This window comes from Lichenostomus cassidix, chromosome 14 (genome assembly GCF_008360975.1).
Source record: "Lichenostomus cassidix isolate B80296 chromosome 14, HeHo_3.0, whole genome shotgun sequence".
In the NCBI taxonomy this organism is placed as follows: Eukaryota; Metazoa; Chordata; class Aves; order Passeriformes; family Meliphagidae; genus Lichenostomus; species Lichenostomus cassidix.
Window position 1 is genome coordinate 4,177,746 of NC_139495.1, and position 16,652 is coordinate 4,194,397.

Here is a 16,652-nt window from a genome sequence, read left to right on the forward strand (position 1 = left end):
CCGGCGCGCAGCCTGGAAAAATGTTTCCAGGAATTGCCGTCATCAGTCCCGAAGCCAAACTCCCTTTCTCTCCCGGTATGAATCATGCGGATGTGAAGTGCTTGTGTTTCCGGCATCCAGCTGAATTTACTGCAAGACCATCTTTTCTACTCACCTGCGTGTGTAAATCTCCGGCATTTTTCCAGTGTCTTCCAGTTACCCTTTTTCTTCCTGCTCCAGAATTGCATTGCAGGGTTGGAGGCCTCAAAGTGCACAGGGCAAGTGCTCCGGAAAGCCAAAGATGTTACCTCCTCGGAGGGGAACATCCTCTCCCTTCTCCCAGCTGCACTGGATCTGATCCTACCTGCTGGTATTTTTAGACAGGAAAAATCTGGAGCTCAGCCGTTGCCGTGAGCTGGGGGAGTCTTATCAGGGCTGAGAGAGCAGGGGATGGAGAGGGTCAGCAAGAAACCCATCGGCCTCTTGAGCTCCAGCTATAAATAGCCAGGAGGAACGGAGAGGAACAGCATGCCCTGGCCAAGGGAAGGGAGGCTCTGGTGCTCTGGGTGCCAGCACAGCACCCAGCCCTGCTCAGTGGGTGCCTCACGGAGCAGGGAAGAGGGAAGGGCTGGGTGGTAACTGCTCCAGGCAGAAAGAGGAATGCATGTGTTGTTCCCCATTACGTTAATAATCAATGAGTCTGTGAATGTTTCCAAAGGTTTCCTCCCCTGTGCCAATGTACAGAGGATGTGAGTAGTTCCAGCTCATGCTCCGAGCCTGGCGTTGTTTGATCTGAGGCAGCTCTGGAGATCCTCTTGAGACTCCGCCAAGAGACAATCGTCACCCCAATGCTGCTCTTTGTGGCAGCTGAGCTGCCAGGGATCTTTCTGCTTTACTCCCTGACTCTCTGCCCATCTCCTCCATATCCCCTCGAATCATAATCAGAATCCATCAGCCTGGATTGTGCTCCTGTGCTCAGCACAACCTCCAGCTGACAGGGCAGCAAATGGAGCACTCTGAGTGTTTGTGAGGGGGAGAGGAGAGGGAGAAATCTCATCTGTGCCTGGGACTGACGTGCTGAGCAGAGGAGAGCTGTGTGTGGGAGAGCTGCCCCAGTTTGATTTGCATCTGTTTGTTCAGATGGCCCAAGCTTCTGTGTGATCATGTTCCGTCATTAGTGGGGACCTGGCTGACCTCTTCCTGGCTGACTTCAGACCAAGAAAATAAAAGCATCTACGTGGAACTTGAGGTGAGTTTGGGGTGGTGGTGTGGCTTACACCAGCACAGGAAAAGCCCTTAGAGAAGAACCAATGGCATCAAAACTGTGTTAGCAATCTCAGAAAACAAAACACCGTTTATTCCTGGGGGGAGTTGCTGTTCCTCTCTGACAGCAACAACTTGGGGTGAGGAAGGTTGGAAGCAGGGCAGAAATATGAGCTAAGCTGGCCCAAGGCAGCCCCATCCTAATTGTCCTCCCACCGCCAGCGATGTGGCGATGATTCCCCTTTGGACAGTTTTCTGGAACTCAGTTTCCTCCTCAAGGAGGAAAATTTGTCCCCAAGAACTTTGCGTAGGCCAGTGCTGTCCCTAGCAAAGGGCAGGTCCTTCCTCATAGCAGGCAGCTGTCCTGTAAACATTTCCCACTTGGCCAGGGCATCCACAGTCTTGTCCACTTGAGCCAGTTCCTCCTCAGAGACGTTCCTCTCCAGGGCAGCAATGCACATCTCCAGCCACACCTCGTAATCCTTGATGGTGTCCGTGGCCTTGCCGTGCCCGGGGAGGCGTGGCTGGCTCTGTGCCTCGGGCAGTGAGCTCGGCTGCTCATCCTGCTCCAGCTCCTGCCCGATGGACAGGCCCTGGCTGCAGGTGTCAGGGGTCAGTGGCTCTGACAGGGAGGTCACAGCCTCGGAGTCATTCTCGCAGCACATCCCAGAATCGGAGCTCAGCGGGGGGATGTCCTCTGAGGCAGACAGCTCTGCTGCCTCCTGCCTTGGCCACGTGGACAGGACAGTCTGCGTCCAAGCGTAGAGCTTCTGTGGTGAGAGGAGAAAGGGTTCATTGTGCAGGAGGAGAGACAACAGTTACACCTTTCCCAGTGTGTGCCAGGTAAACCTATTTATCTTGGGTGGCTCAACTTCAGCTGCCATGGTTCTCTCTGCCAGATGATGGGTTCAGACAACTCCTGGTGACCCTAAAACGCAGGGGCTTTCTCTTGTCCCATTTTCTTGGACTGTGGCAGAGCTGCCTCCAGTCAGATGTGGACTTTATCTGCCCTATCATTGAAGATGGTAGGAGAAATCTGTACCAGATGACTCCCTGCTGTATGAATGTGGTCTCGGGGAGAGGCAAACCAATGCCTCTCCAGAGGAAACTGTCACTGTAAAAGCTCCTGAGATAGTGGTGAAGAATTGTGTTTCATCATGTTGCTAATGCCTGTGGTAAGGTGTGTTTTATTCCCAAGAATAGCTCTTCCCCTCCCGAGCTGAAATGCACAAGTGGGAAGGCTGGGCTCCAGGAAAGAATTAATGAAAGGAAAATGTCTGAGACAATTTCCTTTTTAAATATTAAATGCCACAATGAGGCATATAATAGGTTGCTCCTGGCACATTTATTCCTTATGCTTTAGGGAATGAACTGCACTACTGCAGTCATCCTTGGGTAAAAGGTGATCTCATCTGCCTTGCTGACAGTGTTGTGGAGGTTTTTTGTGTGTTTTTCGCACCCTTGTGGCCTATTTCTTCCTCTTTAGTTTCTGTAGCTCCCCGTGCTCCATTTGTAGAGCCCCATTTGCTCTAGGGAACAGCAGTGACAGGATTAGCCTGGGCTGTCCCCATGGTGTGCCAGGCACAGAGCTCCCTGCTCAGCTCAGGAGGTGCTGCAGTGTTTGAGGAGCAGACAGGGGATTCCCAGCCCTGCAGAGCTCCCTCTTCTCACAGCACCCTGCTGCTCCCTCCCCCTTCCCTCTCTATTGCTCTCTCTTCAGGCAAGTGACAGAAAGGATAAAGAGCTCAAATTGAGTGGGTGGGAGAAATCAACCCTGCTTCTCATTTCAGTCTGAGCATGGAGCCTCGGGGAGGAATTTCGTACAGGAATAAAATGGACTCTTTCAGCTTAGTTAATCCACCCTGCCCCCTCCCTCTGGGGCAAGAAAAATTGTAAAGGGACAACTTTTCTCCTGCCTTGTCCCACCTCCAATGGCCCTTCCCTCCCTCTGGATTTATCCAACAAAGGCAGTGCCAGCAGTGGGAGCTGGGCAGTGAAGGGCACAGCAAGCTACTGGAAAGCTGCAAGCAGCCCATGATTTTGTAATGGCTCTAAATGCCCAAGAATAGTGAATCTGGGAAGGAATCACAATTGCTACTTAGCCCAATTCCCAAGAAGAAAAAAGGCTGTGGAGATGTGGATGTTCAAACAGTACATTTGGGTGATTCAAGGCAAAAAAAGGGAGCAATCGATTCAAGATTACTACCTGAATTCCCAGAATCTCTTCAGTCTCTCGTCCTTTGGGTGGTTTGTTCATTTGAACTTTGGGTGGGTTTGTGGGGCTGCAGCCTCTTATGTTCTCCTGTTTAACCAGGAAGGGATTGAGCTCTGTGTGGGTTTTGTTTACCTGCAGGCAAGAGCAGCTGAAGTGGATCCACCCCAAGGATGTCACTGTGAGCTGCTGTCTGTGTGTGTGGCCACTGAAAACTCATCCAGCCACTATGTGAGGACAGTCTGGGATGCTGCAGAAGCAGCAGGTGGCAATGTGGAAATGTTGATTGTGGTGGGGAAACACCAGGATAATTAAATTGCTTTCAGTTTTCAAGATGACTCATGCTGGAATAAGCAGCTGGGATGAAAAAATGGAGTGTGTTTCTGTGTGCAACTTGGATAAATAAATCGAGGGGGTTCTTTCTTCTGCATGAGGACTGGTTTCCTGCCCCACGTGCTCCTCTGCCCATAACCAATCTCAGTTGCAGATTTGAGCAGTGTTACCTGCTGCTGCTGAGGCACAGCTTGGGTCTGGCATTTCCTGTGGTTATTCTGAGTGTCTGAGGCTGTTTTGTGGCAGGTGGGGATCTGTGATAGTTTTCCAAGAGGAAATGTGACTTCAGACTTGCACTTAACGTGCTTGGCAAGTTAACTTTGCTCTCTGTTACTGTCTCGAAATGCTTTCTGCTCTTTTCTGTCAGGTTCCTTAACTATTTAATTCATCTCTGGCATTTATGTCTCCTCTCAACATTGTGGCAAAGCCTCTTACAGAGATTATCACAGCTCTCTTACACCAGCTTGTACTGTATCTAGCTGAGCTTTGCCTTCTCGAGGAAGCAGATGTGACATTTGGCAAGTGTATCATTCCTTCAGGTTTGCATTCCCTGCCACCAGAGGATGCTGAGCCAATTACAGTATTTGCTGTAAAGGCAAAAATGTTTCTAGAAAAGCTTCATGCAGGTGGCAGTTCTCTTCTAGAAAGCCCTGGCTGGATGCTGACAGGTTGGGTGTTTAAATAAAGCAGAATTTATTCCTCTGGTGGTCTGGGCAATTTAGACACCTCTCAGACAGAAGCAGGCACTGAACAGCCACAGAGTCAGAGATGGGTTTGGCAGCACCACAGATAAGTAGGAAAACCACAAAAATGTGTATTTCCCCACAATCTCTGCCATGCTTCTATCTGGTCCCAAGCTGAATGAAACTAGAGGCATCCCCTTTCTCATTCTGCCCGTATCTTGTTACAAATACAACCCACAGGCTTTAAAATAGGCAGCCGTGAAAAATCCTGCCTCTGAACATGATGTGTGTCAGACAGGAATCACAACCAGGGAGAAGATGGGTGCTGAGTGAGAATGGTGACATTATTTCTATTCCACCAACAGTCTGGCTATGGAATCCTGCTTTTTGGACAGCAGAGGTAGAAAACCCTTTCAAGAGCTGAGGCTGTGCTAGCATTATTCCTGATCTGTCTAAATGTGGTGTTAGCAGTTATATGGGTGGAAGAGAAGAGACAAAAGATGAGTCTGGAAGGAACCCTCCACTTATTTGGGGTAATAATTTGGGATCCTTTCTCATAAATTTAAACAGAGGAACTGCAGCAAAGTACACATTGAAGGTTTCCTCCCTGTTCCCAGCAGCCCCAGAGAAGCAAAAATCCAGGGTGGCACAGGAAAGGGCGTAGCTGTGAGAACCCCTGTGCTCACTGGTGCTCCTGCTTGCAACCTGCCTGCCCTCCCCACCTCATTTTTGGGAGTAGGAAAGTGTGGTTGGACTGTGGCAGTTTGAAGTTTGGCTAGGGAAGAGCCAAAAGCCCTGAGCTAGAGCAAAGTGCTTTGTTGGTCAGAGCCTGTGTACATCACCCCTGACACGTTTAGGTGTGAGCTGCTGCTCAGCACCTCTCACTGCGAGCTCCTGGGAGCTCCTTCCTTCACCACGCTGCAGCAGCCCCCTCAGTGCTGGGCTTTGGGCTGAGCCACGCTGTCCCCACCCTGTCCCTCCCCCAGGAAGGCTGGGGGATGGGGCTCACCCTGTAGCGCTCGATGAGTTTGAAGCCCACGACGTGCTGCAGCTTGCGCAGGCAGATGGGGCACGGCTCCAGGGGCCGCAGCAGCGCCTCATCCAGGCTCAGGGCGCCCTGCATGATGCACTGCAGCCAGCGGCATGTCCCCAGCCCCATCAGGTGGCAGATCTCGTGACAGGTCACCTTTCAGGGAAGCAAAAACACAGCAGTGTGTGGTCACTCCTGTTTCTGCTGCCCCTCCTCTTCCTCCTCTGCTGTTCCACTTTCCCTGCTCCCTGACAGTCTAACCAACCTCTTGCTCAGCAATGGCACTCCTCCATCCTAGGCTTTTCCAAGGTGATAGAAGAACCTGGCTCCCTCTTTCCAGCTCCATGTTTGTACTGGGGAGAAGGAAGGGTGGGTGTGGGTGAGGCAGCTGTGGGAAACCCTGTAGGCAGCATGTTTGGAGCTATGGAACAGTGTGGTGTTTGGAGTTTTTTTGTTGGTTTGGGTTTTTTTTAAGGAGGAAAAGCAGCCCCACTGGGGCCTGAAAAGAGCAGCACAGACTGTGTGAGAAATGTGTAAGAAGCTATTGGCAATAACAGATCTGGGTCCTTCCAGAACAGACTCCATTAGCATTTGTGCCAAAGCAAAAAAAAAAAGAGCTAAAGTCAGCTGGCCAAGCATGACTGCCTTGGGAATCAGCAACTATGGAAAGGCTGAGGATGGAGGATTCCTCCTCTTTGCATTGCCGCTTAATATGATTTAAAATTATTACAAGAGAAGCCCTCAGACTAGAAAATCCTGAGCAAATACCAGGGGAGCAAAGGGAAATGGCAGAGAAGGTGCTGGTGTGACTGTTCTGTGTGGGCCAGCTTTGGGAGGAGCACTGGAAGCGGAGCTGGAATATGGCTGATGTTCTGATGAAGGAGGACAGCCCTGTGAAAAGGATGTGTTGGAGGTGAAGGGGGTTTAAAGGCATCCTCATATAAATACATGTGCATTCTTGGCTGAGGTATTATTCCCTTCCATCCATGTAACAGGTCTGGTACAGGGACTGCTCCCCTTACAGATGTCAATGTCTGAAGAAGCAGAGTCACCTTTTCCAGCCATTCGTTAGTTCCACACAGCTCCACCAGCTATTCTTATTAATCTCCAAATACTGTATCAGACCTGCTGTGCCTGACAAGTGAAACACTCAGGATTACCCAAGCACGAGCCTGGAAGCTGGGCAGGGTTGTTTCAGTGCTGCTCCATGACACCACCTGGTCTAGTGGAAGGTGTCCCTGCCCACAGCAGAGATTTGGAACAAGATGGTCTTTAAGGTCCCTCCCAAGCCAAACCATTCTGTGATTCTATGATGAGGCAAGTTCTGTAGCCTCCCCAGAACTGATGTTGTCATTTGCTCCAGTGGTGAGGAGAGTAGGAGCTGTCTATGCAGTGCATTAAAATACAAGCTCTTTATGTCTGAATTCAGTGTGTGGACTTAGCTGTGATTACCTGTGCTTCTGGGAGCAGAGTGTCATGCCTGCTTCACTGGGCTGAGACATGGGTTATGCCCTGGCCTGAAATATTTAACCCTACACAGGAAGAAGCACAGGGTGCAGGAGATTGCTGGGCCTACCTTACAGCACTGGACCATCTCCTGGGCACTGAACTGCAAGGTCCTGTCTCTGCCCTCCTTGCTGGCTTCACACAGCTCTTCCTTCTGTGGAGGTGGATTCAAGCTGCTGCAGCCAGCCTGGGGGAAATCCCCAGAAAACCTGGCAAAGCTGCAGACTCCCACTTCTGTGAAGAGAGGGGAGTACAAGTCAGGCATCTGCTCTCTTACAACTGACTCTCACCTTAGGCAGATAAAAATATAGCTGTGGGAGCAGAGTCCAGCTGAGCACACTGGGTGTGATGAGACCCAGTTCCCAAAAGGTTTGTATCACCTCAGTTCCCTCTGTCTGGATCAGGAGCCCGGATCCCCCTAATTTTAAACTGGGAAAACCTAGTTTCTCTTACTAGGGAATAACATGTTACGGATATGGCTTGGCTATTCCAGTCTCCCAGAAAAGGTTTTTTGGTACAGTGCTGCCTTATTCACACACTGTGCTAGATCATTATGGGACACCAATCCCACCTTGTCCTGGCAGGAATTTGCTGAATGTGAAGCTCCAAGTCTCACATGGGTAAAGGTCCAGCAAAGTGAGTCCAAGGACACACAGGGCATCCATGGGCTTGTTGTTCTTCAGGAAATTCAGGATCCCATCTGGACAAATACAAGAGAGACACTCATTTAAATGAAGCACTCCTGGAAGCTACAAAGAACCAGAACTCCTGCTGCTCATGGGGAGGAGGATGTAATCCAAGCCACAAGCAGGCAGAGCTGCTGGACTCATCATCTCCGGTGAGAACCATGGCTGTGTAGCCCATCCCTCAAATGAGAGACTTGACTTTGGACGTGGTGCTGAGCTCAGAGTTAAAACAAAGCAGAGATGTAGGTGAATTCAGCACTAACCCATGGAAATGAGCACCTGGGAGCAGAATTCCCCTACAGGCATTTCGGAACTGAGCTGGAACAGCCCCAGGGCTGCAGTGCTGGGTCTGTGCTGAGCAGGTGCTGCCCGTAGTACCTGCAAATAGCTCATTCCAGGTGGGTGTTTGTGCAGTGAGAGCTTAACAGCTGGCAAACCTGTTCCTCTGGGGAGCTGTGTGACACTTGAACCCAAATTTCCTATCATGAAAGGCCAGTGAGTTCCCCCCTGCACCACCCAGGCTAATAATTTACTTTGGCTCTGGACAAGGGATGGGAGAACTCAGACTGCACCAAATCAACAGAGCCTTCCCGCAGAGCTGATCTGATCGCTTTGCAGAGCTGGACCTAAACATAATAGCGCTGAAAAATACAAACAGCAGAGGAAAATATGATGAAAGTCACTTTGTTTTTTATTCCTGTTTCCTGCCTTAAAGCTCTGGGCTTTCCATGGGAACAGGATTTCTCCCTTTTCACTCCCTTCCTCATCCCCTCCCTGCTCAGGCAATGAAGGGCTGTGTCAGGCATTTCCTAAGGGAGGACTCGTGCCCATGTGCCAGGCTGGTATCTTTATGGGCTCCTGCTGCCAGGTCCTGCCCTACCTGCGTGGAGCTGCACCCTGTCCGAGTCCCGGCTGTGGCGGAAGCAGCAGTGAATGGAAGAGACTGGGATGGAGGGAAGGCACTTCACACGCAGACCCAGGAAGAAAGACTCCACACAGCTCTGCAGGGAATCCAGCAGTGAGAGCCCAGCAGGCCCTTCAATTAAATCTGAGGAGAGAAGCTTTGTTAGCAGACCCTTAAAGCCAGGGTGAACATTAGGCTCTGAAGGGGTTTTGTGGGACTGGCCAGAGCAACTGGGGAGGGGGCAGGCTGGTTCATTCTGGAGTCAATTGCTTACTCTGGGATGTGGTGGACACCTCTGGATGGTTATGGATATAGAGGAGAAGAGGGAGCTCCTCCTAAGAAGTTGCTTAAGGCATTAGTGCACTCTCATTAGCAGAGCAGATGTGCTGGAAGTTTTCTCCTGCTGAGGCTGTGCAGAATGATTAATGTGGGAATGGGTGGCTGTGTTTAACGAACCATCAGAGATAGACCTCCAGAAATGCTGGTTTTTCCACCATTGTTTCATATTTAGATATACATATATGCATAAATCCATAGCAAGCCTCACCCAGGGGCACACATACCATTTGTTGTCATCATGGCTTGTGACTCTGGGCTGGGGGCATGTCAGAGCCTTGCCTGTTACACTTGTCTTTGCTGTGGCCATTCCTTTTGCAGGTGAGTCCTTGGACAAAGGTATCAGCAGCACTCAGCACCATCCCCTGCCCTCCTGTGTCTCTCCAGGTGACCCAGTGAAGATTCCCAACTTACCTATAGGCTGCAGGTAAATGTGCTTTCGACAGAAGTTCTGCTTCCTCCTGAGCATGGCGTGGTAGAAGGTCTCGAAGTCCTCGGGGGCATCGGGGTGGCTGAGCAGCCAGTCGAAGGCTGTGCGGATGAGCAGCGTGCAGAACAGTGTCCGCTGGGGGTTGTAGGCCTCTGACAGGAACAGCTTCTCGGCCCTGGAGAAGGCCTTGGCATAGAGCTCCTGCAGCGCAGGGTCGGTGGAGATGAGCGCGTCCTTCAGAGCGCGGGGCCCGAAGCTGAACTCCTGCGCGTGTTTGCACTGCAGCATGGCGAGGGCACCGCGGCGGCACTGCCTGCACCAGGGGACACTGCCGTCAGCTCCTGGCCTCGCCAGGCACCTGCAACCTGCTCACACTCGGCTCTCACAGCAGTTTGCTCAGCATCCCAGCTGAGGGGAGCCTATAAACACCACACACTGTGCTGGCCTGGAGCCCTACGCCTCGTGTGGGAGTGGCGGTTCTGGGGTTCTCCACATCCCCGGGAGTGTCACTGGCTCAGGGACCCTGTGCCAGTAGATGGTGCTCAAGAATGCACAGCCCCAAAATGCTGCCGGCTGTCTGGAGTAAACCAGATGGCTTGACTGGTTTGGGGGTTTTGTGGTGCTCTATCCTGAAGCCCCAATAAGGTGGGAAATATCTCTGAGTGTTGTGCAGCTGGTTGCACTTTACTTTGTAGGATGTGGAAAGGTGTGCTCCTATTTGCTTGGGATAAACCACACTCCTTGGAATAGGTCCATGTCAGAAACTAAGAGGTTGATGTTGGTATTTATCTGTCTATCAGAAGGCTAAACTTCTGTCTTACCTGACACCAGTGAAAGCAGCTGTTCACTGTTGACAATTTCCTCTAACAGCTTTTAATCTTAGGTATTATCCCAGGCCATCTGCTGGCTCCCAGTGCTGTTGTGAGGCTGCAGAATTTGGGGAGGTTTGCCCAGCCAAGGTGGGACCTGCTGGGCAACGCTCATGTGTGCTGGTGGTGCTGCTCTAGCAGGGCACACTCGGGCCCATTGCCATCGTGTCCCTTTGTGAATAGCTTCATGTCACACTGCGTTAGCATCAGCAACGCTGGGGATGATGTCAAGTGGTAAATAAAGAGCAAATGAAAGCCTGCAGCACAAAGAAACCGATTTGGAGCATCCTGGAAATATCCTCTCCAGGGTCCTTTCTAAGGCCAGCGCTCTCCAAAGCTGCAGAAGTCAAGCACCTATTTCCCACTGCAGTTTATGCACTTGGGGAGGTGCCAGTAAGCACCTTGGGGAGGAGGGAAGAAAAAGAGGAAACAAAGCAGAGCCCCTGTGACTAATCTCTGTCTGGATTTTTCCAAAGACATGAATGTTTTGTAAGGACATCATGCCAAGCAGAACTGGAGCATTTTGGAGCAGTTCTTTGGGCTTTTTGCCTGCCATAGCTAAGTGCTCCACCTGAACACAGCAGAATGAGAAATTCAGGGTATACATGCACAAAAGCACAAGATTTCTAGGAACAAGTGTTATGTTCTTCTAGGAAAGTTAATAGTAACTTAAAAGCTTTCTGGGTGGATACCAAATGCATAAGCTGCTGACTATCACTGTTCGAACAGCAGCATTCAATCACAGGAAAAAAAAAATTAAAGAGGAACTAGCTAAGTCTATAATTTCAGTAGGTCTGCAGCCTAGTTCTACCAGGTAAGTGGCATTCAGTGGCCCTTGAGGACAGCAATGTGATTAAGAAAATTCAATATTTTAAGAAAACAGTACCAACATGAGCCAAAGCCTTTCCTCAATTATGCAGAGGTGGTTTGCACTGTAAGAGGAAAGTGGCAGCCCATTAAAATTAATACTGCATTCCTTCACATCTAACCCTTGGGAAGAGCTGTGTATGTATTAGTAGTCCTTAAAATGGCTCATTTTGTGTGATCTTTTTTTGTCTCTAAGGGTGTGTAGCCTGGAGAGGGAGTGGGTAAGCAGTTTTCTTTCATTTTTGCAAGCTTTGTATTTCACTCACATTAAAGGCTGACAGCAGGTGGCACGGGGGGATCTGAAGTGGTACAAGGGCCCTAATCCAGTGAAAGTTTAGAAACAAAATCTGTGATACTTTCTCAGCTCTTCTTACTGCCAAAAGTGTCCAAATAGCTTCTGCTGGTTTTTACAGGGAACAGCAAGAGTTTGAAGTTGCCCTGCACTTAGTGACCCAGATCTCTGCACTTCTGACTTTCTTCCAGATTTGGAAGGACAAAGTGAGAGTCTGACCCCAGCAGGTCATCAGGAGTTTTGCCTTGGATTAGGGTGAAGATTTGCATTTTCCTAATGGACTAGATTTCACTTGTTCTGCACAACCTTTAAATAACAAGCCTCGTTTTCTTGGTGATTGAACTTTCACTGGGAAACTATTAGCAATATTCAACTCCCTGAGGACCTGATGCTGTGAGCTGCTGCCTGCCTAGTGCTCCCAGGGAAGTCAAGAAAGAGACTTTGTACTTGGTCCAGGTTGAGACTGATCATGTTAAAGGATTTAAATTTGAATGTTTCTGGAAGCATGAGCTGCTTTCATTCATGTTTCAGGCAATAACTGGAGTGTCAGTCAGGGGAGGAGGAGCTGATTAGAAAATGAGTGGATTTTTCTCTGCTAAATGGGAAGCAGCAAAGAGTGGATGTATGTGACAGCAAATACAATGAGTGCACAGTCTTGTAGTAAGTGTTCCCCCCGGGGTCCCCTCATGGAATATAGTATGAGCCCAAAGCTATGGGACATACATTGTTTCCCAAGACTTCCTAAAAGGGGACATTCACCCAGCTCCAGACATTCCCATCTGTGACCATGGGTGTTTTGTGATGTTCACCATGCCCAAGGATGCCCATAATGACGCTTTAGTGGTTCAAAAGCTCAGGCACAGGAATTCATTCACAGGAATTCAGTCTGGAGTGGCATGTGCCTCCTTCTCCTGGAGAGCCTGGCTTTGCTTCCAACAGAATAGCAATAACCCATCATACTCTCCAAATCCCAGACAATTCTCTTTAGTAAGATTTTCTAAAATACATCACAGGAGAAAATTAATGCTTCAGAAAATTTTTATGAACCAACTTTAGTGGTTGAAGAAAGAAGCTGTTTTACAACATTAGCCATAGTAGCTGTTATTTGTCTTGGTCTAATATATGGATATGGCATTCCATTAATTGAAGCAGAGAAACCAGGCCTTATAATTTTTAGCTCTTGTGCTGAGGGTGCTTGCTATAACTCCCTGAGGCAGTGCCTCAGGAGGGAATGGCACTTTGGCTTGGATTTTTTTCCAACTCAGTGTTTAAGATGCCTCAGTGGGGATGAAGATGTGGAAGTGCCAATGCATCCTTCTACCCTTCAGGTATTTAGGAAGGAGTTGTTTAGCCTTTAAAGAAGTTAATTTGGCCCCTTGTTCAATGACAAACTGTAGGACCTGACCAGCAAGTCCTGGGGAGGAGAAAGTAATTATTTTTGTTTAAAAGGCCAATAATTTGTAGCTGCACTTGAGAAAATGCTTTAAGCAAGATGATAATGATCTGCTGCAAGTGGAGACACTCTCCACATCCACTCCTGTGCTATTCTTTACCATTAGGAAAACATCCTGTTCCCAATACACATTTTGTCATTCCATCTTACAGTCATTGCTAACATTGTAATTTTTCCTAAACAAGAAAGAATTGTGGCCTTTCTGCTTGTGGTGCTCCACAAGGCAGGAGCTCCAACATGCGCTCTGAGTCTGGCTTTCAGCACCACTCAGAGGTTTCAGATCAGACTGGGCACATTACACAAATCTGTCTACTATGGAATCTGACAGATTTTTTTTTTTCATGATGAGTGTTTTCACAAGAAACACTCCAAAATCCAGGCTCAGCATGTGACACCTGAGCAGTCTGTACACTTTCTTTCCCACAGTAACCTGTTAATGTGCTTCATGTGCAATTCAGGTTACTCATAAATTATTCTCTTTGCAAATCAGACACATATAAATTATTCTCTGTAATTGAAAATTACCCATGAATTATTCTGTTTGTAATTCATACATATGTCATTTATTCTCTAATATATTTACATTGCTTTCTTGGATAGATATGCCTGGGGCTGACAGGAACAGGATGACTCTCAAAGGCCGAGGCAAGATTATAGAGTGTGTGAGTTCATCTGGGATATTCTGACAGGACAGGGATGCTCTTGTGTGCAGAAATTCCATGTTGTACAGATCCAGAGAGGGCACTCAGTGCATAATGGGTTTATTTAGGATTGTATAGAATTTGGCCCTAACATTGCAAAGACTATCTCTTTTTTAAGCTGGTCATTTTAAAGTTATTTATTTTGTAAGTCAACTTGTAAGCGATTTCTAACTCTGACTCTCCCATAGGCAGTGCAGGTTGCAGATGCACAGAAGGAAATTCCCTCTGTTCCCTTCCCCTTGCAGCTCTTGTGAAGTATTTGGAGGCAAATGGACTTAACCAGGGCTGTTTGGATGTCAGAGGTACATTAGCAGAGTCTCTTAACACTGATTAATTACCTCTGTTAGGTGTAAACAAGCAGTGATAGTGCAGGAAATTCATCGCCAGTCAACAGAAATGAAAAGCCCAGAGCAAACATAACGAGCGATAACTAATTATCAACACATGCCCCAGTTGCTTAATAGCTTTTTCCCTGAGATTTGCACTTGGTGTCTGCTGCTGCTGCTCCAGGATCAGCCTCTCCTTCCCAGCACTTCCCAGTATTGCACCAAAGACAGCCTGAAAGCAATTTTCTCAATTTATTTGTTGACATGTATAGAGAGAGATTTTTCTTGACTGAGAAGCTCTGCTCCAAATAAAATTCTCACTGGTCCAGCTCCTTCCTCAAGGAGCTCAACACAGCCCCTTGCACAGAGCCAGGCTTTGCCTGCTGAGTAAACTCAGCTCCTGGGGTCACACCAAATCTGTTGGCCAGGTTCAGAGCTGAAATGGGGGTATTTTGAGATACTCAGCAGTTTCCAGAATCAATCCTCTCTGCTCACAGAGAAAATCCACTCTGGACCTGCTCAGCCCTCTACTTGCACCCCCATGGAGCTGTGGCATCCTCTGTTCACTTGGCATTAAAGGGCCACAAAGCACTGAGTCAGATCTGTGTGTGTTCCAGACCACAAACTCAGATACAGCCTTCTGGCCTCACATAGTGCCAGATCCCAATAATATTTGTGTGTAATGTCTCTAGAATATGTCTGTGCCTCAGAAACAGATGGTCTCGAGAAGAGTCATTCCTGGTGCTGTGGAAACCTTCAGGGATTCACATGTGCATTTACCAGGAGGAGAATCTACCTGTCCTATTGGAACTGTGATTGATCTGTTACTGCTGCAAGACTCAGTCCTGGAAGTTTGTCCTCCCATGAGTCTGCCTCATTAATTAACTTGGATGCTGGACAAGTTAGATGGATAATTCAACATTATACAAAAACGGTTTGCAAGATGAAAGACAAGATTTGTAAAGGTCATTAAATACCTAAGATGGAGGCAGATGATTCCATCTATTTAAATATTCTTATTTAGGTGTCTTTAAGTATTTAAGAACACATACACATCCACTTTGCCCTTGATTTTGTTTTATCTTAAAGCCTGCTCTTCATTTCAATACGTATTGAGGACATACATTATTCCTTGTTTCAGCCTTCTCTTCTACAGAATTTATTTATTCTATGCTCGTACAAAGTGCTACCCTATTTTTCAGTGCCTGCTATTTGTGGCTCCCTAAGTGTCACACAAACATTCATGAACTTCTCTGTGCTACCCGCCAGAAAGTAAGCTGGCAGTATGTGCCTTTCCCCCTCCTCCCCCTCATCACCCGTGTATTCACCATTTTCAGTGTTTTCTCTGTTCATTTCAGTCTGGCTAAACTGCCTGTGATGCTTCTCCCGTGCACACATGTGATGAAAGGCTGGCTGTGCTCTCCTTCCCTGGCTCTGACATGAAATAATCCTCCACAATCCATGTCTGCATGCTGTGCGCTTGCTAACCAAAGACCCAAAAGCACCGAGCAGCATCTATCAGAGCTGTACAACAAACGTAGCACTGCAGAGATACCCGAGCTCTAATCACTCACAGCTCCAGGCACTTTGCTCTTCATCATAGTTGTCTAGACAGACTAAATGGTCTCTGCGAGACAGCCCCGGTGTTAGCCAGGAAAGCGGCTGCGTTTCCCATACGGATGAACTCCCAAGCAGGTACGGCTAAGGGTGGGTATTCCCTGGAGCACAGGCGTTATAAAAGTGGTTCATCCCGCGGTATAAAGGTGCGGGAACGCCGTGCCTCCTCCTCCCTGACACATGAACTGCTTTTTAAGTGGTGCCGCCAGGTCGGGGATGTTGTGGGCATTTTACAGTCTAGGAAAAGGAGGGGGCTCCGAGGTATTACTACAGCCAGCGTGTCTGGTGGGGGACAAAACAGAGCCCAAACCCACGATTTCGCAGGGGCCGGCTGTACCCTGATCGCCGGCCGGCTCTGCCAGCCGAAGGGTTGCTGCGTACGAGACATGTTCTGGAAGGGCTGCAGAAGCAGGTGCTGCTCCCGGGACACCTGAGCCCCCCCGGCCGCGCTGATGTGCAAAAGGGGCAGCTGATGCTCGTCCCCGGTGCGGGAATGGCACGGGTGGATGTACAGGGACGGAACAAGTCCCCCAGCACTCTGGGACGAACACCGAGCTCAGCCCCCGGCACCGCAAACCAAGGATGCACCGAGAGTGTTCGGGCAGGACCCCCGGGGATGATGTCCGGAGCGCAGCCCCTAATCCCCGGCGGGAGATGCCCCGAGCGCGGTCAGCAGCCCCGCGGGGAGATGCCCTAAGCGTGACCCGCCGCCACCGAGGGAGGATGCCCCGAGCAGGGCCAGGGCAGCGCTGCCCATCACCACGGAGATACCCCAGCCCGCCGGGGGGGTCCCGCCGCACGCCGGGACAGCCCAAACCCCCTTCCCGCCCGGCAGTGCCCTCCCCCGATGAGGCGACCCCGCGATCCCCCCGATCTGCCCGGGAGGATAGGATAGGACTCACCGCCCGCCGGGCCGGGACTGCGGAGACCGGGAGGTGCGGCAGGGCCGGGGCACCCTGCTCGGGGCTGGCGAGGCGGAGCGGAGCCCGGCAGCGGCGGCGGCGGCGGCAGGAGGAGCAGCAGCAACAGCAGCAGCAGCAGGAGGAGAAGGAGGAGGAGGAGGAGGAGGAGGAGGAAGAAAAGGGGGAGCAAAGGGGGGCTCGGCCCCGCCGCCGGGAGCCCGCGGGATTCGCCGAGCGGCAGCCCAGAGCCGCCTCCTGAGGGG

General features: G+C 49.7%; 2 protein-coding genes across 2 annotated transcripts in view; both read right to left on the reverse strand.

The window, feature by feature from the left end:
- The window catches only part of BRAT1 (BRCA1 associated ATM activator 1), a 211,404-nt gene that overhangs the window by 172,981 nt on the left and 21,771 nt on the right, over nucleotides 1–16,652 (reverse strand). The gene's annotated exons all lie outside the window — the stretch shown is intronic.
- Nucleotides 1,307–16,588, reverse strand: AMZ1 (archaelysin family metallopeptidase 1). The gene is made up of 7 exons (XM_085074529.1): nucleotides 16,390–16,588; nucleotides 9,347–9,675; nucleotides 8,573–8,740; nucleotides 7,578–7,706; nucleotides 7,077–7,240; nucleotides 5,480–5,656; nucleotides 1,307–2,012 (listed from the first exon to the last, which is right to left on the reverse strand). Exons 2-7 carry the CDS (start codon nucleotides 9,648–9,650, stop codon nucleotides 1,443–1,445), a joined length of 1,512 nt encoding a protein of 503 aa, XP_084930655.1. The 5' UTR covers nucleotides 9,651–9,675; nucleotides 16,390–16,588; the 3' UTR covers nucleotides 1,307–1,442.

Bases quoted from the DNA above. Each gene is read 5' to 3' on its own strand.
- AMZ1 (XM_085074529.1), bottom strand. From the start codon at position 9,650: ATGCTGCAGTGCAAACACGCGCAGGAGTTCAGCTTCGGGCCCCGCGCT. The intron at 7,241-7,577 runs GTGGGATTGGTG...CTCTCTTCACAG, and splicing joins CAAATTCCTGCCAGGACAAG to AAGTGGGAGTCTGCAGCTTT. The intron at 5,657-7,076 runs GTAGGCCCAGCA...CTTCCCTGAAAG, and splicing joins AGATGGTCCAGTGCTGTAAG to GTGACCTGTCACGAGATCTG.